This window comes from Chiloscyllium plagiosum, unplaced genomic scaffold, assembly GCF_037043375.1.
Source record: "Chiloscyllium plagiosum isolate Xiang-an unplaced genomic scaffold, Cpla_swu_hap1 HiC_scaffold_4, whole genome shotgun sequence".
NCBI classification, from domain to species: Eukaryota; Metazoa; Chordata; class Chondrichthyes; order Orectolobiformes; family Hemiscylliidae; genus Chiloscyllium; species Chiloscyllium plagiosum.
In genome coordinates this window covers 104,696,501-104,718,273 of record NW_028270142.1, presented here as the reverse complement: position 1 = coordinate 104,718,273, position 21,773 = coordinate 104,696,501, and the positions used below count along the sequence as shown (strand labels likewise).

The 21,773-nt window shown below is 37.4% G+C and overlaps 1 protein-coding gene across 3 annotated transcripts in view; it reads left to right on the top strand.

Annotated features, from left to right (window-relative positions):
• Positions 1–19,450, top strand: part of virma (vir like m6A methyltransferase associated) — a 108,800-nt gene extending 89,350 nt beyond the window's left edge. For 2 of the 3 annotated variants that reach the window (XM_043688053.2, XM_043688052.2), the window contains exons 19-26: positions 35–195; positions 779–875; positions 3,657–3,823; positions 7,234–7,559; positions 11,119–11,178; positions 15,511–15,573; positions 16,017–16,151; positions 19,065–19,450. In XM_043688053.2, coding sequence (XP_043543988.1) covers positions 35–195; positions 779–875; positions 3,657–3,823; positions 7,234–7,559; positions 11,119–11,178; positions 15,511–15,573; positions 16,017–16,151; positions 19,065–19,201 — 1,146 coding nt within the window. In that variant the 3' untranslated portion in view covers positions 19,202–19,450. The remainder of the gene's footprint in view (positions 1–34; positions 196–778; positions 876–3,656; positions 3,824–7,233; positions 7,560–11,118; positions 11,179–15,510; positions 15,574–16,016; positions 16,152–19,064) is intronic. The other variant, XM_043688054.2, reaches the window with a different exon arrangement.
• The last annotated feature ends 2,323 nt before the right edge of the window (positions 19,451–21,773 follow it).

Here is a 21,773-nt window from a genome sequence, read left to right as displayed (position 1 = left end):
AGATTTATAAATATAAATTTCTTTGTCAATATAGGAACTGTGTAAAGAGGATGATAGTTTCGACTCTTTATTAGAAAATGTTGTTGGATTGCGGCAGATGTTAGAATCAACTACAGATGTATTGCCTGTTACTACACAAGATGTGGAACCTGTTCTTCCTGTTTCTGAATCTCTTCCAGTCCAGTTTAACAACAGGTAAAGAAGCTATATCTTTGAATCTTCAAAATATGTTATTTTCAGTCATCATTTGTTCACGGGGCCAGTATGACTAGCTTCAAAGTATTGCATATTTCTTTAAAAAAAAGCTCATTGCTATGACAGTGAGCTTCAAGATGAGCAATTGAGTCCAACGCTTAAAGTAAAGACTATGTTTTGAAACCTTATGAGATCTAAAAGAACCATTGCAAATATTTTCTGCAATCATGTTCTTGTGAAGCTCAATTTTATAACTGTTTTCGACTGTTCAGTCAGATCAAGATCAATTGATTCAGCTGAACAGTTCAAAATGGTTATAAAATTGATCTTGATTAAAAAAGCTCTCGTGGTCTGTAAATAGTTTAAATTTGCTTTCTTCCAGCAGTCTCTCACTTCTTAGCGTGTTACAGTTCAGGTGACTTCACACCTGAATTACATTATACAAGTGGAATAATTTTAGTATCAATCTAATTCACATTTTCTAAGCATTAAATGTTTTGAACTTCAACCTTAAAAGATCTGACTATCAATTAGGTTCTGTATTTCCAGACAGGACTGAAGAAAAGCCTTTGTTTTCTTCTAGGACAGCATATGTCTTGGCAGATGTCCTGGATGACCAGCTAAAGACATTATGGCTTTCCCCGTTTCAAACCGAAGAGATTGACACAGATATAGATATGGTAAATACAAACTTTAAGCACATCTGAATTATAAGCAAAAGCTGTGGAGTTAAATTCAATTGATTGATTAAATCCAGATTTAAAAGCTAATTTTCAGTTTTGTTGACTGCAAAATTATCAGATTATTGTAAAAACTCATATAGTTCACCAGTGTTTTTGGGCAAGGCAATCCTGATGTCCTTACCTGGTCTGGTCAACATGCAATTCAAGACCCGTACAATGAGATTGACTCCTAAATGCCCTCTGAAATGTCCTAACTGTCAGTAGTATCAAACAACCATATAAAGTCAAAATAGAATACAATGGACCACCTGCCGTTCACCAGGCACTGGAAATAACAATAACCCATCCTATGCAAATAGTCTTCCTTAATAACATTGGGAGCTTATGCCAAAATTGAAGCGTTGGAATAGTCATTAAACAGCATAACAGGCATACCATGCGGCCAATGTCCTAGATGCCTCATTGCCATCTCTCAGTATGTACTTCCCATTAACAGGATGGATCCACCAAATGTGGTGGCACAGTGGCATTTAGCTGAGAGATAATTGCTTTGGGAGTTTTCAACATTGACTCTAGAATCCATGAGGTTCTCATATCATGGGGGTCATGCGTGCAATTTAGTTTCTTGTTGTTTGCCAAATGCTACCCACCCATAGGTGATAAACCAATACTTGTCCATGTTGAGCACCACTTGGAAGAAGCACTGAAGGTAGCAAGGTGGCAGAATTTAGTCTGGATGGCAGATTTCAACATGCATCACCAAGCTCATGTCACCACTACTAACCACATTGGCTGAGTCCTGAAGGACATAACTCCCAGATTAGACTGCAGCAGGTGGCAAAAGGCAGCCAGAAAGGAGATGCCATTTGACCTACCTTGTCACAGTTTACCTCGCGCTGATGCAGTTGCCTGTAACCGTATAACTAACAGTGTCTACCACACAGTCCTTGTGGACATGTAGGTGGGTTTTCTTACTGAAGGCACTGTCCATCTTGTTACCTGGCTCCATCATAGTACTAAATGGGACAGATTTAAAAAGATTTATTGATGTACATAGATGCTAAGATGTAAAGAGTATAGGTTTAGATACAGAGAGAATTTGATAATAAGACAGCAGCTAAATAAAAGAGAATCTGTAAGTCTTCTAATGGCATGTAAATGCTAATTGGGCAGTAAGGGGCAGACATGGATCCAGTAGAGTTCTGGGTGGTAATGTATGCTTGGAGATGCAGAGCAAAGCTAGAACTCTGAGTAAGCATGGATACAAAGTATTCATTGAGGAAAAGGATGCTGCCAAAATATTGATAAATGGCTGGCTTAGAAAATTGATACTCAGGTTACACTGGTAAGTCTTTTGATACTTAGGTTTTAGAAACAATAATTGAAGCACTTCGAGAGGTGTGAGATATCTAAGGAGAGCTAGCACAAATTTGTATAGGGCAGATTGCCTTGACTAATCAAAGTGAATCTTGTGAAGAGGAACAGCAAGGGTTGTTGATAAAGGAAAAATAATGGCTGTGGTTTATGGATGTTAAGCAAGTGTTTGATAAAGTCCCACATAAAAGGCTGGTTCTGAAATAGAAGAATCAATGTCATCTGGGTTGAAAATTTGGTATAAGAACAAAATACAGTGACTTGCAGTACCCAGTTGTTTTTATGCCCAGAAGATGACAGACAGTGGTGATCACAAAGTTTTAAGACAAGAAATTTTGGGGTTTATATATATGCATATTCTATATATTGGAATGAAGAGTAAAATTTCAAAATTTGGCTTTGATATGAAATTTGGAGATACGGCAGATAATGAGGGTGCTAATTGACTGCATCAATACATTGGTAAACTGAATGGTAAATAAGTTGGGGTTTGATATAAAGTATTGTGAGTTTATATATTTTGGCAGAAGAGATAGTTAGAGACATCTTAAACTTAATGGCATAGTTCTAAAGAGTATATAGAGACAGAGGGACTTGGGAGCTCATATGTATTGAACTTTGAAGGTGGCAGGATTTATTGGTTAGCAAAGCATATCAAGCAATTTATCAAGGTATTGAATACATAAGGAGAAAGTGAGGTCTGCAGATGCTGGAGATCAGAGATGGAAATGTGTTGCTGGAAAAGCGCAGCAGGTCAGGCAGCATCTAGGGAACAGGAGAATCGACGTTTCGGGCATTAGCCCTTCTTTCGGGCTAATGCCCGAAACGTCGATTCTCCTGTTCCCTAGATGCTGCCTGACCTGCTGCGCTTTTCCAGCAACACATTTCCATCTATTGAATACATAAGCAAAGAAAATATTTTGACTGCTCTGGTTAGGCCGCAATGTTAATGTCGGTTATGGTCACTACACTTGAAAAAGGATATGAGTGTCCTCGAGAGGGGACAGATGATGTCATCAGGAGAGTTTCAGGGATGAGATTTCTTTAGCTGCAAGGCTAGGTTGGAGAAGCTGGGGTTGTTCATCTTAAAGTAAAGGAAGTTGAGAGGAGATTTGATAGAAGTATGAAAGGTTGTAGTAAAACTACAAGTTAGATACAGAATGGCTGTTCTCATTCTCTAAGGACAAGGTTAGACATGGATTTAAGGTTTTGGGCAAGAGATGTAGAGGAGGATAGAGCAAGGGAATATGAATGATTGATTGGATTGTGCTATAGAGCATGGACTCAGTGGACCAAACGGCTGCCTTCTGTGCTATGACTCTGATTTTGGCATTCAAACTCCTGTGTATGCTTTAATGGATTAGGCGTCTTGTATTAATTGGCTGATGATAATATTTTATTCAGGTCAAGGTTGACTTGATTGACCTAGCTGAGAAGTACTGCTGTGATATGGATCTGAAAGCAGAACTGGAAAGATCATTCCTTTCAGAACCCTCGTCTCCTGTTGTAGCCAAGGTAGCAAAAGGCTTTAAACTGGGAAAACACAAGCATGAAACCTTCATTACTTCCAGGTGAGATGTCAAAGTTGACCCTCTTGAAACTACAAGGTAAAAACATTAGTAAATAATTTTACTGTTCTGTAGGTCTTTAGTGTACTTAACAGAATTATCTATGTTATTTGAATATAAATGATGTTTACAGTAAGTATAATAGTTTTTTCTACCTTTTTATCTATCACTCCATGCTTTTGAACAAGTTACAATATTTTCATATCTCTCTTTATATAACAATACACTTGTTTTAAAAAAGATTTTTATTTCGCAGTTGGTTAGCTCAGTTGGCTGGACAGCTGATGTGTGATGCAGAATAATGCCAACACCGTGAGTCTGTGTTATCAAGAATGTCATCAAGATGACGCAGAGTAGAGCTTGTCTGCTCCGACTGCTTTTCTCTCCTTTTCTTTTTTCACTTTTTCTTTTTACTTACCTCTTGTCCTAAGCTCAGACAGCATTAGCAGTAGCGAGGATCCCCAGTATAGACTTGAGTGATCCCAGTGCACACCTCGTGGTGGTGGTGGTAAGTGGACCTAGAATAGACCCGAGTGACCTCTTACTTTTCCAGGGTGAGCATGGGACCTGACATCTGAATAGGTGGCTACTACATTGGTGGAGGCAACATCAGCAAGGTAGGCCCAGTGGGCAATGATGGCGCCTGAGCATTGGTGACTTTGTTGTTGAGTCCGGCGTTTGTGACAGTGAATTGGTGGCAACAGGATATCACAGTGACGTTGGCAAGGTGTGCCCAGTCGCAAGAGATGCGACTCTGACATTGGTTGGTTTGGCACAGGTAGTGGCGAGGCAGTGATGAAGGAAAATCGGCCCAGCAGTGAGAGATGGTGCCTGAAGAGTGGTCACTTCTGCATTGGTTAGGTCTGATGTAGACAGTGATGCGGTGGTGGAGGAGGGATGGCAGCAGGACTGATGGGCTCTCCCTAAGCTATATCTTACTTTTTTTTGTTATCCTTAAAACTAATCAAAATAGTGTTGGATCGTGGCGACTGTCAAAAAGCTTTTCATTGTATTTTACTGCTTTTATCGCTGTAAAATACACCTGACAATAAAATCAATCATTCATTCATTCAGCTGAGATTAGCATGAAGGACTCAACTTCTCCCCTCGCCTGAGGTGAGGTGACCCTTGAATTAAATCATCACCAGTTGTTTCTCTCTAGTGAGAGAGCAGCCTTGGTGGAATTGGCCATGATAAATTTGGGGCTATGGGCATGGGTCCGGGTGGGATGCTCTTTGAAGGGTCTGTACAGATTTGATGTGCAGAATGACCTCTATCAGCACTCTGCATTGCTAAGTTTTGATCTCCATGCCACAGAAATCTTGAAGTCCAATAAACGCTTAACAAAAAAAAAGCCTATGTCAGTGCTAGTTCCACACCAGGAACTGGCTATCCTCACCTCGTTCCTTTACTCTTTCCCTTGAAATGTTTCGTAAAATTCTTTTACACGCACTAATTAAGCTGGATATTAATTTTTTGGTCAATAGCCTGTTGTAGTAAAACATTCTGTGTGTTAATGATATCTACGGAAACATTTATTCTTTAACTTCTCTCTTCATAGAATCAAATTTATCATGAGCACAATCTCATTGTTACTGATTTAGCAATGAGTATAAACCATCTTTGACTATCTCTTGAAGCTTTAAAGACCTGAGAACCTTTGAAAATACTTGATTCTTCCTTGATCTTCTCTTTGTCAGTGGAAGAGTCTTAATATTACAAATCTTGAAGATATTATGATTATTGCTACTCGTTTTTGAAGTGAATTTAGCAACTTTGTTGTATATGGCCCAGAAATCTAGCACCCTACATCTGGTGTAATTCATCTCAACACACTTTACATCTATGTAAGACCAAGAATTCCACATGCTTGTTTTTGTTGACTGTTATACTGACACTCTCATATTTTTAAAATTTATTTTCTTTAAGAATTGTTCCTCTAATCTTAACACTTAACTCTTCTTTTCGTTCAAGTAAACAGCTAAGTAAAATTTCTGTTTATTAACCAGCATCTTCCTCTGCCTGCCCTTTCTCTGAATCTTTTTGTATTTTCATGCATTCTTCTTCAATCCCATAGAATTTAATATAACCAGTAAGCTTCTGTTGTGTCACTATCTAACTATAAATTGAAAATGAGGTCCAGACGCACATTCCTGGGGTAAACAGCCTTACCCACATCAAGAAGCAGTTTTGTTCTACCATGTTTATTGCATTCCCTTTAACTCTACAGTTTGGGCGTTCCTCAAATTTAATTAAGGTGGTTAAGCATATTCTAACCTTCACACATCCATGCTGCCTATCCATGAATACAGTGGTCTGGCTTACTTTGTACCCCTCTTTTTTTTTAATGCTGATGTGACATTTGCTCCTCTGCTGGCCTTTTTTCCAATTCTGATTTTGACTTTATTAATTCCACCTTCTCCCCAACCTCCTGGGATTGCATTGAAGTATAAGAATCACCCATGAAATCTATTCTGCCATTCGATCAGATCACAGCTGATGTGTGACCCACAGTTGTCTTATATTCCTTCATGCACTTGGTTAGCAAAAGTCTGTCAATCACAGATTTATAATTAACATTTGATATGATTTGCAAAAAAGACCATCCTTTGCATGTAGGTATGTCTCATTTAAATAGCATGAGAAGGGAGTCTGTGAATCTGATGTCTCATTTGCAAGTAAAAATAAAGTTTGACGTTGGGGGTGGATTAGTTGAATTAACATCAGCCCAGCATACCCATAGCATATTCAAAAACACCCACTCCACTCCCTTGATTTAAATGTGTTCCATATTGATGGAATGATGATTTAATGATTCTGTTGACTAGAAATATAAATATCCCACATGAACTGGAACTGAGAAGTTGCAGCTGAGTTTCTGTTGAATGTGGACAGTAATACACAATTGCCTCAATCTTGGTACTAATAATATCATTACTTAAAGAAGTTCCAGGTGGTTTGATATAGAAACAGCAAATATCTGACTGGAAGAGTACCAGTTTTGGAAGAAGAGATTAGACCGATTATTTACATATATGTCTGCTATAATCACTTTGTGATTAAAATCGGAAGGCATTCCAATCTTTAGTGCAGTTACCTTGCACTTTTAGGAGGTGAAAAATGAAATTTCTTTTCAAGATTTTAATTTGATCTAAAGGAAGCACCTATCCAGTAGATGCAAGACCGCTGAACAGTTCTGAAAGAGGGGTTGTTATGGAAATCAGACTTCTAAGGAAATTTATGTTTACTATCTTAACTTAAACTGAATGTAATCATTAACCAAAAATATAATTAAAGTATGCTTTTTGTGCGGTTCTGTAAGTTCTAATTGCATTTTTGAGTGATGGTATGTGTAACAATATTGTAGAATTGTTTACATTTTTTATAAAATGTATTTCTCAATTCTATTTTAGTGGAAAATCTGAATATATAGAGCCTGCCAAACGAGCCCATATAGTACCACCTCCCCGAGGTCGAGGCAGAGGGGGATTTGGGTCAAATTGTAGACCTCATGATATATTTCGGCAACGGAAGCAAAACACAAGCAGACCGCCTTCAATGCATGTGGACGATTTTGTAGCAGCAGAGTGCAAAGATGTTCCTTCCTCTGGTCCACCCCCAGCAAAAAGGACAAATAAAGGACCTCAGAAAGCTCCTCGTGGTGGATTTTCTGGAAATAGAGGAGGTCGTGGTGTCTTTCATAATCAGAACCGTTTCTTTTCTCCACCTGCTCCCAAAGGTTTGTTTCCATTTACCCTATAGATGTTTGCCATATGATTTAGTGTGATAGTGAGAAAATTGAAATAATTTGGTTATTTGTATTTTCATTTCTTTCTCTTAGTATTTCAGCAAGAACTATTTTCAGGAGGCTCAATGGAATCAGAGTTAGTTCCCTCACATTGCAAAGTAGCACATAAAGTTACAATTCTCAAAAATGCGAATAAATCTAACCTAGGAAACAGTTGGTCATTACATTTATTATTGGTAAGATGTCTGAAAGGATTCAGAGACATTCTCTTATGATCACTGGAAAAGGCAAGGGATTCTCAACATGACTTTTAGAAAAGAACGTTTTTCGTTATGAACTTGATTTGACATTTTTGGAAGTATTGTAAGTTAGTGACTGAAGGCTACCTAGTTGGTAATATCCACGGGGACTTTCAGAAGCTTTGAAAAGGGTGCCTCATTCGATTACTTTGAGATGAAATCCTGTGGTAACACTGGGAACTTGATATGCTGGATCAAGAATTAGCTCAGATTGTACAACTAAAGGTTTGTAGTCAAAAGTTGTGTATCACCCTGCAGGCAGTGGTGTCCACCAGAGAAATTTTAGAATGGTTACTGTTTACTGTTATCACTGTAATTAGCAATCATGATAGTGTAGCAGGTATGATTATGTTTTAAGATAATAAAATTTGTTCAAGGATTAAAACAATTGATTAAGATGTGCAGGAGGAATGGACCCAAATAGAGGCATATGACAGATTAGATAAGTGTGATGCCATGCATGTAATAGTAACAGAGTACATTTATCATTTACTGGGAATAAAAATGAAAGGAATTAAGAGGGAAAGTATCAAACTGTTATTGAGGTTTCATAAACATTACAGAGGCTATGGTCAAAACGAAAACCTAGCTTTTCACAACTAGGAAGTTCTATCCCTTTTTTGGTTGAAAGAAGATGTGCTCATATTTGTCTACATTAAAATCCAATTAGCACAGTTTTTCCCATATACTTACGCCACTTTTTTTTTAATTTTATGCTTCCATCTATGCTGCTTATCATGTCCCTTGTATTTGCACTATCTACAAATTTGGATAGTTGGCTATCTACTTGATGATGAACAGATAAGATGAAAAATAAATTAAGCTAACAATGTAGATCTTCGTGAGACTTCAGTATACACCCTTCAGTACAAATCGAAGGAGATAACGTTTAATTGGGAATACAAGTAATTGGTCACACCACATGTGGAGTACTGTGGCCAGTTTCGAACATCTTACAATAGGTAATATACAGAGCTTGCAAACAATTCAGAGGTGAATTAAGAGAATGATTTCTAACTGTAAAGAATCATACTTCCTCCGGCTTAAAAAAAGCATCTACTTAATTTAGAGCAGCATAGATTTGAAGATGATCTGATTTAGTTAAGTAAGGTAATGAAGTGACTCAGTTGTGCCTGTTGATCGGTTATTTCAGTTTGGCAAATTGGGGGAACCAGGGACAAACATTTAAACTATCAAAAATTGGAACAGACTGAAGGTTAGGTGCTGTTTTTTTTCCCTGTTTGAGCCTGTGGAATGTAATGCCAACTTGTCTGGAGTGTGCTGTTCCTCTGCATACCTTCGGGGTGGGGTCTGGATTATTTCTTGGTTGGGGTAAAATTATGTGGTACATGATTAGCTGAATCTCTTTAGTCAGGTTTCCGCTCCTGCTAAAGCACCCTTAATGGCACTGCACAGAGTCACAAATGACATCTTCTTTGATATTGATTGTGCTTTTACTTGGTTGATCACATCATCCTGATTCAATAAACTTGCTTCTATTGTCCAGCTGAGTGGGACTGGCCTCATTTTGTTAAACTCCTTAGAGTTCAATCATAACCCAACCAGTAGATACAATGGGTTTTCTTCCCACTCCTATTTGTCTTACCTCAACCTCAGATTTTTGATAAGTTCCTGGTCGATTTCTAACCTAACTGAATAAACCTGCTTTTGCCAAATGTCCCTTAGTACAATTTGGTTAGCAAAAATGCATCAATCTAAGGTTTAAAAGTAACAACACATTAATTGCCATTTAGGATAAGAATTCCAAACTTTTACTTTGGTTTGTAGAGGTGTTAGCTAACTTCTGAAAGTCTGACCTTTATTTTGTTTTTACAATACTCATTCTGTTCTCGACACCTCAATCAAATTAAACCGTTCTTCGTGAGATTTCAGTATTGACAGTGTGCCATTTAGAGTACTTGCTCTTATCTTTATTTTATCTTGCCACTCTACCACATTCTAACCAGATCAATAATATACCTACAATTCTATTAATTTCACCTTAAGCTAACAGTGTTTCATGAGGGATTTCGTCAAAAGCTTTCTGGAAGACCACTATAAATGAAATTCTTTCCACTTCAAAAGTTCAATCTGGTTAATCTTTCTAAAATCGCTACACTGTCTCTGATCAGCTGAAAATTTTCGGGGTGTTCTGTCACACTTAGCAATTGCAGACTTTAATCATTTCTGGACAATAAATGTGACGCAACTGGTCAATCATTCCCCCCCGTTTTATCTCTTTCTCCTTCAGAGATAGGTAGCAAGCTTACTTCTCAATCGTAGTGTTAGCAGTTATCATTTCCAAATGAGGAGTCCATAAGTTCTGAAGGCATTGTATGTGTGTCTTGAGGGACTAGACTGTGGAAGTTTAATATCCTGGTCTCTCTTCTTGATGATATTAAACTAACTGGTCTATAATTTCCTGCTTTCTGTCTCCCTCTTTTTCTGAATTTACAGTTTTTCTGTTCTTTAAAGCTGGGACCTTTCCAGAATCTAAGGAATGTTGGAAGATTACAACCACTGCACCAAGTCTCTGCAGCTACTTAGTTTGGGACCCGAGCTGTAGGCTAATCAATTCAAAGGGAATTGTCAGCCATAAGTCCCATTACTTTGCTTCATTATTTACCCTGGTATTCATCTCTCCCTTTTGCCTTCTAATTTTGTAGTTTATTCAGATGCCATTAGTGTCTTCTGCCATGATGACAAGTGCAAAAAATATGCATTCAAAGTCTGTCATTTCCTATTATATCATTGTTAGTTTACCAGTCTTTTCTTTTTTAAGGACCAATTTAACTGCTCTTATCCTGTTCGTATACAGGTTCTTATTTTTCATTTTAACATTTGTTTCTTGTTTCTTTTCCCCTACCTGCACTTGCACCTTTTACTTCTAATGGAGGGGCTGCAATTTTTTTTATATATACCTGGCGGGCCTTCTGTTGGCCCTGCAATCTCAGGAGCCCATCCTTTTGAATTCCATTTTTGATGTAGATCTGACCCAGAAGTGATGTCCTCACCCAGATTCCCTCCTGACAGTGGGATTAGAATCCAGAAAAAGAAGTGTCCATGACACACAAATAGTTCTTGTATTTTCTGTCATACAATTGTCACAGCAAACACATTGGTAATATTTTGTTTCAAAAAGTATTGAAAATAAAGGTAGGGTACAATAGAAGCATTGAGTAAATTAGAAATAATGCAACATGACCCAGTTGGCGGTTCTTTTATTAATATTATTCTTTTTCTCTTTGTAGAAGATCTAACTTTTCTTCCAGGTCATGCAGTAGGACTCCTTCATCCTAGCACCAGAAATCGTAAGTAATTTGGTGTCTGTGTGTTGATGTAAAATAATTGAATGTTGATTCATGTGAAGAGTAGAAAAGATTTATGGTCTGTTATGGTCATTGTAAACCTGATCACATTTGAATTTATCTGAAATAATATTTGGGCAGTAAGTATCTCTCCTTGTAATAATTTTTGATTGTGATTGCTCATACACCATATTCCATCCATGATAGTTATTGGCACAAAGGGGCTTGAATCCATCCCAGATTAATGGGAATAAATTTGGCACTGAACTGGCAATCTTAATCAGAGGTTCCAAGGATGACTGGTTTGGGAAATTAAAATTATAGTGGTGCAGTTGTGTGTGCTATTCCAATATTGAGACTGTGTAAAAGGAACTTAACTCTGCAGTTGGTTATATTAGACCTGTTCTGGGGTGGTGAGGTGGTCGATGCTGCCACCAGATATCATGTGTTAATATTCTATACATTAGCATTAAACTAAGTACAAAATTCCATCAAAAATAAATCATCAATTGTCATCCGTTAACTACACGTTTATAGTTCAATAAACTTTCTTCTGGCTTAATTTTCAAGTTCTAACTCCTGAATAGAACAAAATACTGCACATTGGTCAATATACAATATTGACATTCTTAAATTTAATTTTAAGATTAAAATTTAGGGATGTTTTTTATCTTACTGCTTCAACAACTGGTTATTCATAAAGCTGACAAGTTTAATCCTAATGCATTTTTAAATTCTAAATTAACTCAAGAGAGTTTAAATTCTAAATTAGGATATACACTCGTATTTTTAATTGTACCTGTGCAGAAATGCATGATTTGCTGTTGTGGATTCTATATATAACACTTTTCCACTTACATATAATACTCGATTCAAGTCTAAATATGTTAGCTAGTGCAGTAAAGCAATTCATATGAAACTGTCCTCCATTTTTACTAATCGCGTAGAGAAGCTATACAATACATGTGGAGAATAAGAAGCATGTTCTTCATAAATGAAAAAATTTCCACTGCTTTTGAACTTTAAAGTTATTTTAGAGCTTTCAGGCATTTGTTTTGGGGTGGTGATGGGTGTTTTAAAAATAAATTATTCAGTTTAGTTAAATGCTCCATCATTTACTTCATTGATCGGGACCTAAGTAAACTGTATTAATCCTTATGAAGAATATTTTGTATGGGGAGAATCAAGTTAGTTTATTATTGATTTAAGATTCTATCGTGGCTAAAGTTGTGAACATTGCACAGTACTCTCAATTGCACTCTTTCTGCTCCTTATTCAAATTTTGCAAAGTAGCACCAAAAAACATCCTGTGTAACATTTATGAATAGCTTGTTTTAAACTAATTTTCATCTGACTTAAAGATATTTCCGATCATCTTTCTGCCCTTTCTTGAATATTTAAATTTTGTTTACTTTTCCATGTTCTCTGAACTACTGCCAGTATTTCTTTGCCTGCTTCTGAAATGTTTCCTCACGCATTGCTTTTTACAGTGCTGGATGAATATAGTTTGGCACTTCTAAAAAGAAAAAAATTCTAATTTTTTCCCCAACATTGTCTTGTAACTTGGTTCATTTACGCCACGTCCTTTACACCATCTTGTCTAAATGGTCTTTCATCCTACGCAACAGCTTGGTCTCTTTGTCAAGGGTATGTTGTCAGCAAATCTTTCAGTAAAAACCACATTGAGAAGTCCAAGATAGCAATCAGACAGTGGAAGCTGAGACCAATCGTAACCTCTAGCAGACATGGAAAAAATCTTTTAACTAACTGATTTTGCATTCAAACTTCAATTCATTTACCTGCTTAGTGATTAGAAAGGATGTTAAAACCATCGTCCCATTTCATTAGGCTCATTACAGAAAAGATACACCATAGCCATGAGGAGAGTCATAAAATACTGGGATTATTTCCATGGAGCAATTTAATCCAGCATTTAAAAAAAGGTTTCAAGCTTTCACATTTTTTTTCTATTGTCCACTCTTGTTTGGGAAGTTAGGTAAGGGGGAGGAAAGGTCACAGTTTTAAAATTTTCACCAAAAATGAGGAAAGAGGTTTGGAGAATTTTCTTTCACACGAGTTGGTAAAGCAAGTAATGTTTATCCACAGTGAGTGATTGAAGCAGAATATCGATATCCAGGGTATGGGATTCTCCTTAGAATACTACACTATGTTATTAGACTTCAGCTTCTCGTGGTATAATTGACTGAATGAATTGTGCTATTGAAATATGAAGTCATAGCACAATAATGCTAGTGTGTATGTAGGACTCAGTCACACAAATACAGTACTGGTTCAAGGAGTATGAAAATGAGGAGTACGAGAATCATGAATGAGAATTCCATCTGGCACAAGAAATCCGTATATATTTCAAATAGAGTTCACTGAGCTCAACAACTTGAATAAACTTGCCATTCACTAGAAATGCACACCCTACCTTGTAGCAGAGTTATCTATTAGAAACTTAAGGAGTGCCATACTGAGTGCCATAAGTCTCTTCCAAGGTCACTTGCGTATATCTGCCTCCGTTTCATCGATCACTGACTGCAACTGGATACAAATTGATGTGTGCTTCAATGAACGTTTGCAACTTATACTCATCTCGGCAAATGCACAGCCCTTAATGTACATTGTTAGAATATTATGTGGAGGTGGCTAAAGAAATTTATGTTCTTTATTATTAAAGATGAGAACATAGTGCCTACGGTAGTGATTTATTTTGATATCATATGGTGTGGTTGGTTTACTACCCCTCCCATATCCCTCAAATTACTGAAATACCTTTTTGTTTAGCCATTAAAGCTGAGATTAAATTATATTTTTCATATTGTGTAATTTTGATGTTGCGATTTTTCAAACACATTTTCCATTCATCATCTTCACCTGATGTAAATTACCTGTTCCATCAAATTATCTAAACGCATTGTCCCAGCTTTATTTTTTTTCCTGCTAGTTTCCAACTCTGAACACTATCCTACAAAAGCATTAATCTTACTCACTGGCTTTACATATTAGCTGCCTTGAATGTGCTCAATTAACTTCATATAAGTTGGTTTCTTCCATTTTTTTCAAAATGGCTAACAATGGTGATTATTGTCCATTCTTTACCTAGCAGCCTATTATCTATAACTCTTTCTTTTGTCAACTCAAAATAGTCTTAACAAATGCTTTACATTAGCTGGAGTACCTTGTCTCTAAATGTGAAAAAGAATTTAATGTTAACAATATTTCCAACTGAGCCAAACCAATGCACTTAAGACATTAAATAGTACATAAAATATCAAACACCGGGAGCTCTAAAGATGGCCTTGTTAGTGAAGGCAAAAGGCCACAAAATCCTGGGTTTGTTTTCTCATACATGTTGGTTGAGGTAATAATACAAGGTACAAATGACCTGAATGTCTTTGGGCTAAAGACAAGGGAAGAGGTGAAATTAATTATTCCTTTTGCTCCTCATTGCTTTCAGTGATCTCTGCTGGATCATAAATATATCATAGATGTTGACTGAAAACAAGGCAAGGCTCAGCTATGGTGTTCCATGCAGATTAATGGGCTTTGAAACTCTCTCAGACTCATTTTGGTAGCTACTTACATGAGTTAATTGTAGATTGCCATTGAATTGTAACCTTCGAGAGAAAGTGAGGGCTGCAGATGCTGGAGATCAGAGCTGAAAATGTGTTGCTGGAAAAGCGCAGCAGGTCAGGCAGCATCCAAGGAACAGGAGAATCGACGTTTCGGGCACAAGCCCTTCTTCAGGAATTGTAATCCCCAAATGTAAACGTAGAGCAAATAAATTATTTCGGTGTTGTTTAGGCAAGTGCATTTATTTAAATAATACAGCAAAGTTGCCAAGCTTTGTCTACACAGTATCTTTTGTTTACTGTGTTTCTTAATAGTTCAATTTTTTCCATTTCATTTTCTGACTTTAAATTTAAACTTTTCATAAAATGATATCAATGTACTTTCAAGATGTTAAAAGGATTAACACATTAACTGAGCAACTATAATCTTAACAAAATTCTATTTAAAAAGTACATAATATCAATTGAAAATATAACTTTCAATGCCACTTACTTTCAGACTTGCATAAATACAAATGTGAAATTTCATGTGTCCCATAAATAAACTAATTCCCAGTCTCCAGTCAGCTGTGAATATATTTTAAATCTCATGCATTTGGCTGTAAGAATCAAAACTGGCCACCTTGCTGCAAGAGTAAGTTTCACTGCAGCAAAATGTTTCTTCTGCAGATTATTTTGTGAATTTAATTTTAACAGTATCACAATTGTGCTTTCTGATGGATAAACAATTTTTTTAAAGTCCCTTTCATTTCTACAGAATTTCATTTGTGCGGTGGTATTTCAAGCCCTTTTTATGCAGCAAACAGTCTGGATGAATGGGGTACTACAATACTACATTTCATATTTATATCTGTTTGCACAGTATTTAACTGTTAACAAAATTCAAGGATATGCAACAGAAAAGATGGCATCCTCTTGTTGGGAAGGATGCCCACTGCAGCTCTACTTACCCAGGATAGCAGTGGGAAGCATGCTATGGTTTGGCTTGTAAATCATTCTCCCACTCCTCTGTGCATAGCTGTTTGTCTTCTTGTGGCTTTCTTGACCTTTTAAACATGTGCCATTTCCCCACTCCTATGGGAAGCTCGCTATGTCTGTGTTTAATGATTGCATGGTGAAGGTATATTCAATGCAAAATATTTAAGTATATTAAAGATGGAGGGGATTTTTTTCCAGCTGTAATTTGTGTCCATTCTTCTAATACATTGTGTGTTTAGTAATTATTTTTAGAATGCTTTTTGAAGAAATTTAATTTTACTGTAGGAAATTATAGCCGTCGTGAAGGAGGACGTGGGTCAAGCTGGAGTGTCCAGAATAGTCCCCGTGGTACATACAGTGAAAATCGAGGTGGTCAAAGCAATTTTAACAAAGGGCTGCCATCAAGACAGCCTTCAACAGGTAAAGCTACTGAAAATCTTGCAGTTCTTACTTTCTAGTTCTAACATTAAGGATTAAGAATATTAACAGCCAGAGGTAAATCGGGAAAGCGTGAAACTTCTGAAACATCTATTATTGAAATATCTTGCGAGTAAGTAAAGGAGTTGATGTTCTGTTTGAAAGAGTGGCAAAAATTGCCTAATGTGTAATGACTCCATTAAAATGCTGATTGGAGCCTTTTAAGTACTAAAATACTTTAATATAAGTTCTTCTGAACTTTTATCTTATTGTCATTTCCACAGTTGTTAAAATGTTTAATCAGTAATGTGTCTGTGTGTTTGCACTTGGTGATCAGAGGTTGCCATTTGTATTTGAATTAATGTGCATGTGAATCATATCAATAGAATTAAAAACACAGAGAATCAAAAACAGGAATTAGAACCAATGTTCTGATTGCTTCCCCCCACCACCAGGCAATATGATAATCTTTTGGACATATTCATTCTTATACTTCCCGAAAAAGTCCTCTTAAAAAAAAAACTAAAGGTGCCTCAATGAAGTGCCTCCTAATACAACATTTTAGTAATGTAGGATTAAAACTGCCCATTTGGATTCTGAAAGGTTCTGCTACAAAGTTTGTGCGAAGATTTGTAGCTCGGGTGCTCGTTGTTGTGGTTCTGTTCGCCGAGCTGGAAGTTTTTGTTGCAAACATTTCGTCCCCTGGCTAGGCGACATCATCAGTGCTTGGGAGCCTCCTGCGAAGCGCTTCTTTGATGTTTCCTCCGGTATTTATAGTGGTCTGTCCCTGCCGCTTCCGGTTGTCAGTTTCAGCTGTCCGCTGTAGTGGTTGGTATATTGGGTCCAGGTCGATGTGTTTGTTGATGGAGTTTGTGGATGAGTGCCATGCCTCTAGGAATTCCCTGGCTGTTCTCTGTCTGGCTTGCCCTATGATAGTAGTGTTGTCCCAGTCGAATTCATGTTGCTTGTTGTCTGCGTGTGTGGCTACTAAGGATAGCTGGTCGCGTCGTTTCGTGGCTAGTTGATGTTCATGTATGCGGATTGTTAGCTGTCTTCCTGTTTGTCCTATATAGTGTTTAGTGCAGTCCTTGCATGGTATTTTGTACACTACATTCGTCTTGCTCATGTTGGGTATCGCGTCCTTCGTTCTGGTGAGTTGTTGTCTGAGCGTGGCTGTGTGTTGGGGTGGTTACTTTTATAGTTTAGGACTTGGTCTGTGTGTGTGGCTTTCCTGTATACCCTTGTAGTGAATTCTCCGTTCAGTGTTCTCTGTACCATCACGTTTAGGAATGGGAGTTGGCTATCCTTTTCTTCTTCTTTCGTGAATCGGAAAGAAGAACACAAACAAACACACACAAACGAAGCTGCATCAGGACACTATTCAAAAGGGCCACAACACACAGCAGTACACCAGAACTGCAAAAAGAAGAAGAGGAACACCTATACAAGGTATTCGCCAAAAACGGATACCCGCGCAACTTCATCAACAGATGCCTAAGAGAAAGACCACGGAACAAGGACATACCACAACCAAAAGAACTAGCCACACTACCATACACTAGGAGCATCTCGGAATTGACAGCCAGACTACTGCGACCCCTAGGACTCATAACGGCACACAAACCAACAGCCACGCTCAGACAACAACTCACCAGAACGAAGGACCCGATACCCAACATGAGCAAGACGAATGTAGTGTACAAAATACCATGCAAGGACTGCACTAAACACTATATAGGACAAACAGGAAGACAGCTAACAATCCGCATACATGAACATCAACTAGCCACGAAACGACACGACCAGCTATCCTTAGTAGCCACACACGCAGACAACAAGCAACATGAATTCGACTGGGACAACACTACTATCATAGGGCAAGCCAGACAGAGAACAGCCAGGGAATTCCTAGAGGCATGGCACTCATCCACAAACTCCATCAACAAACACATCGACCTGGACCCAATATACCAACCACTACAGCGGACAGCTGAAACTGACAACCGGAAGCAGCAGGGACAGACCACTATAAACACCGGAGGAAACATCAAAGAAGCGCTTCGCAGGAGGCTCCCAAGCACTGATGATGTCGCTTCGCCAGGGGACGAAACGTTTGCAACAAAAACTTCCAGCTCGGCGAACAGAACCACAACAGGTTCTGCTACCCCACCATTGAATAACTAGTTTTAGGCACAAGTTGGTGAGTCTATCCTACAATATCAGACTTCCTAATTAGAAGTCAGTGTGAATTTTCACAGTTGAACTTGATGCCTGTTGTTATGTATTTAATTTGCTTTCCAGTTTGAATCTACTTCATTTCCTCAGTTAAGAAGAGAAATGACCAGGAAGTTTCTTCTAATATTTATCATGTGTTAAAGAGCAATGTACATGCGAGGATAAGCTTCAGTTGGAATATTGATAATTCTATCATAAGTGGATACTTCTTTGACACTGACAGGGTGGCAACGAAGAGTACATCGTATATGACAGTATTTACAGTATAGTTAAGTGAGATACAATCCTGAATCAATTTCACTGAAAGGTGAAATCAAAACCGAAAATGCTCTAAATATCCTTGGTCTAGCAGTTCTAGTATCTGTAGAGAGAAAGAGTTAATATTTCAATTCAAGGTCGTCAATCTGAGTTCTGTTTCTTTTCTCACAAATGCTCGTAAACCTGAACATTTCAAGCATTTTCTACTTTTATTTCAGATTTCCACAATCTGCAGTATTTTGATTTTTTTTCACCAGTACGTTAGCTCCTTAGGAAAATTGTTATAATTTATTTGAAGTTAAATGTTGTGTTTGAAATGAATTTTATAATTTATTGTAGCTTCTCCACTCCTGACAGAATTTTGGTCTAATGTGCAAATGAAATGAGACATATATTTCACTGGTGGTTTGTGTTTGTTTTCAGGATACCGTCAAAGTCCTCGTGATCGTACGTCGAGGGGTCGAGGAGCAGGACCATCATGGGGAGGAGGCAGCTCAAGGGGAAAGTTCAGTGGAGGAAGCAGCGGAAGGGGTAGACATGTGCGATCCTTTACCCGCTAATGGATATTTTTGCACGATTTCGATATCTGTGAACAAGTAATTTTTTTTTTGCCCTCAAGACAATGAAGTTGTGTGCAAGATTCTGTAGCGGAGATTGTGGCACTGAAGGACCAATATTTGACTCCATTAATTTCTGGTTGTGAGATTTAGTTTCAAGAAAAGTGGATATTTTCGTTGAAGAAATTTGGAAGATGTTGTCCTTTTATAGCAGTATTGGAATTTTAATAAAATGGATCATCAAAAAGGCAAGTGATTGTAATTTCTTTTAATTGTGATGGGCCTATTAACTGAGGGAAAAGAGGGACCACACAAAATTTTCATCAAGATTGTGGAATAGGCCATCTTATTTTCAACATACTGTGCCTTACATAGTTAAAGACTTGGTCTAAGTTCTGCATTGTCAGCATTCATTCAAGTTTTCTCAATTTTATTGAAGACTAAACTACAGAGGTCAGACTTATGAAATATGTTTACAGTAAGAAAGTATTTAAGACTGTGACTGAACAGATCCAGATATTAAACTATTTAATTAAAACACTTCTCTGCTGCAACCAAGCAGAATAAGATTAAATAAATGCCATCCTTTAAGCCCAGAAACCTTCAATATGCTGATAACATCCTAATGTCATAAGCATTAGATCAGTTAAACATAAAATGGAATTGTAACCAATGCACTAATCTTTTTTTATTCCTAATTCCCATAGATTAGCAGTATAAAATTGATTCTGAAGTTCTGAAGAGTCGTCCTGTGCACTTAACTCTTCCACTCTCTTCAGATGTTCCAGACCTACTGAGATTCTCCAGCACTTCCTAATTTTGTAGAAATCACCAGAATCTGCAATACTTAGCTTTTATGAAGATGATGTATTTTAGATAAGCTATATGAATCTTGTTTTGTTAAAACGTTCCAAGATTTGCTTCATTATGCCAATTTAATATTTCACGTTTAAAGACTTTTGTTACTCATGTTCCCACATTTTGCAGCATTCTCCGGCTCTTCCGCAGAAATAGTTTAGTTGTGCACTGGATTATCAAATATACCTGTAGTTTCTGCAGCTAGTTTGGATGCTAAAACATTAACATCAGTTAACAACTGGTAATGTTCCAAGAGAAGCACTTCAATAATAGATAACACGATCAGGGAAAATGGGCATGAATCCATTTTCCCCATTATGTTCCTGGTTATCAATGTGGAAGAATTTACTTAATGGATTTTCATGTGCTTGAATTTGATTGCCTCACTCTTTTTAAGGAATGTCACCTACTCTACATTCTACAGATTTTACATCTGGAACTTGAGAAACAAACTCGTATTGCTAAGAAAAGTCTTTACTCTTCAACAAACTGTTTTCCTGCTTTTTACTACTTTAAACACGCTATTGGAGACTCTCTGATCACTTCTTGAAAGCATTACACTGAAGAAGAAATCAGATAGTACCAAAGCATTTTCCTGCTAGAAGACACATAATCTTGAGTCTGCTGTAGATACCACATCAAAACTTTGCAACACTTCTACCACAAATATCTGTGGCTCATCACAAGAATTGGATGAAGGGACAAAATCACAAAAAAAAGTCCACCCATTGTGTTGGGCTTGACAACATGCAAGTGCCCTCCAGAAAATAAAGCTTAGTTGGGCAGGGCCATGTTTCCCACATGGGTAACTCCAGAATCCCCAAAGCGATCTTCTAGGAGGAAGCATCTAAGGGCAAACAATATCAAGGTAGTCAACTGCACCCTAGTAATTCTACACAAGCCTCGAAAAACCATTGAATTTCATCTTTAGTTTTGAAAGATCTTGAATTTCAATATTTCAGGTTTGAAATTGTTTTTTAAACATGACACTTCAAATCTTGACATGTTTGAAAAGAAACTCATCAAAATTACTTGTGCTAAAATTGCTCTGTGCTTTAATGTTTTGAAATTTTAATAGTAACAATCCAAGCATTTTATGGCTTCACAAACAAAATATGTTTTTGATTGTACATTGAATTTTGGTCAATGATAAGTACATGCAAGTACTGTCTATCCATTGACTGAATAAAATCTCAATAATAATGCACAAAGAAAGGGTTATACACTCCAACACAATAAAATGTTTTAAAATAGATAACATATATGTTCAAAGTTTGAGAAGATTTGTAGCTCGGGTGCTCGTTGCTGTGGTTCTGTTCGCCGCGCTGGAAGTTTTTGTTGCAAACATTTCGTCCCCTGTCTAGGTGACATCCTCAGTGCTTGGGAGCCTCCTGTGAAGCGCTTCTGTGGTGTTTCCTCCGGCATTTATAGTGGCCACTATAAATGCCGGAGGAAACACCACAGAAGCGCTTCACAGGAGGCTTCCAAGCACTGAGGATGTCACCTAGACAGGGGACGAAACATTTGCAACAAAAACTTCCAGCTCGGCGAACAGAACCACAATAACATATATGTATTCTTCACTTGTTTTATTACCCATCTGTTTGTTTTATGCAAACTTGGTGAATATTACTGCTTATTCAAATTAAGTCTTAGTCAAAATATTTGTTTGATGCCGTCAATAGATTCCTGCACTGAGATCTGTAAGATAGGTTTA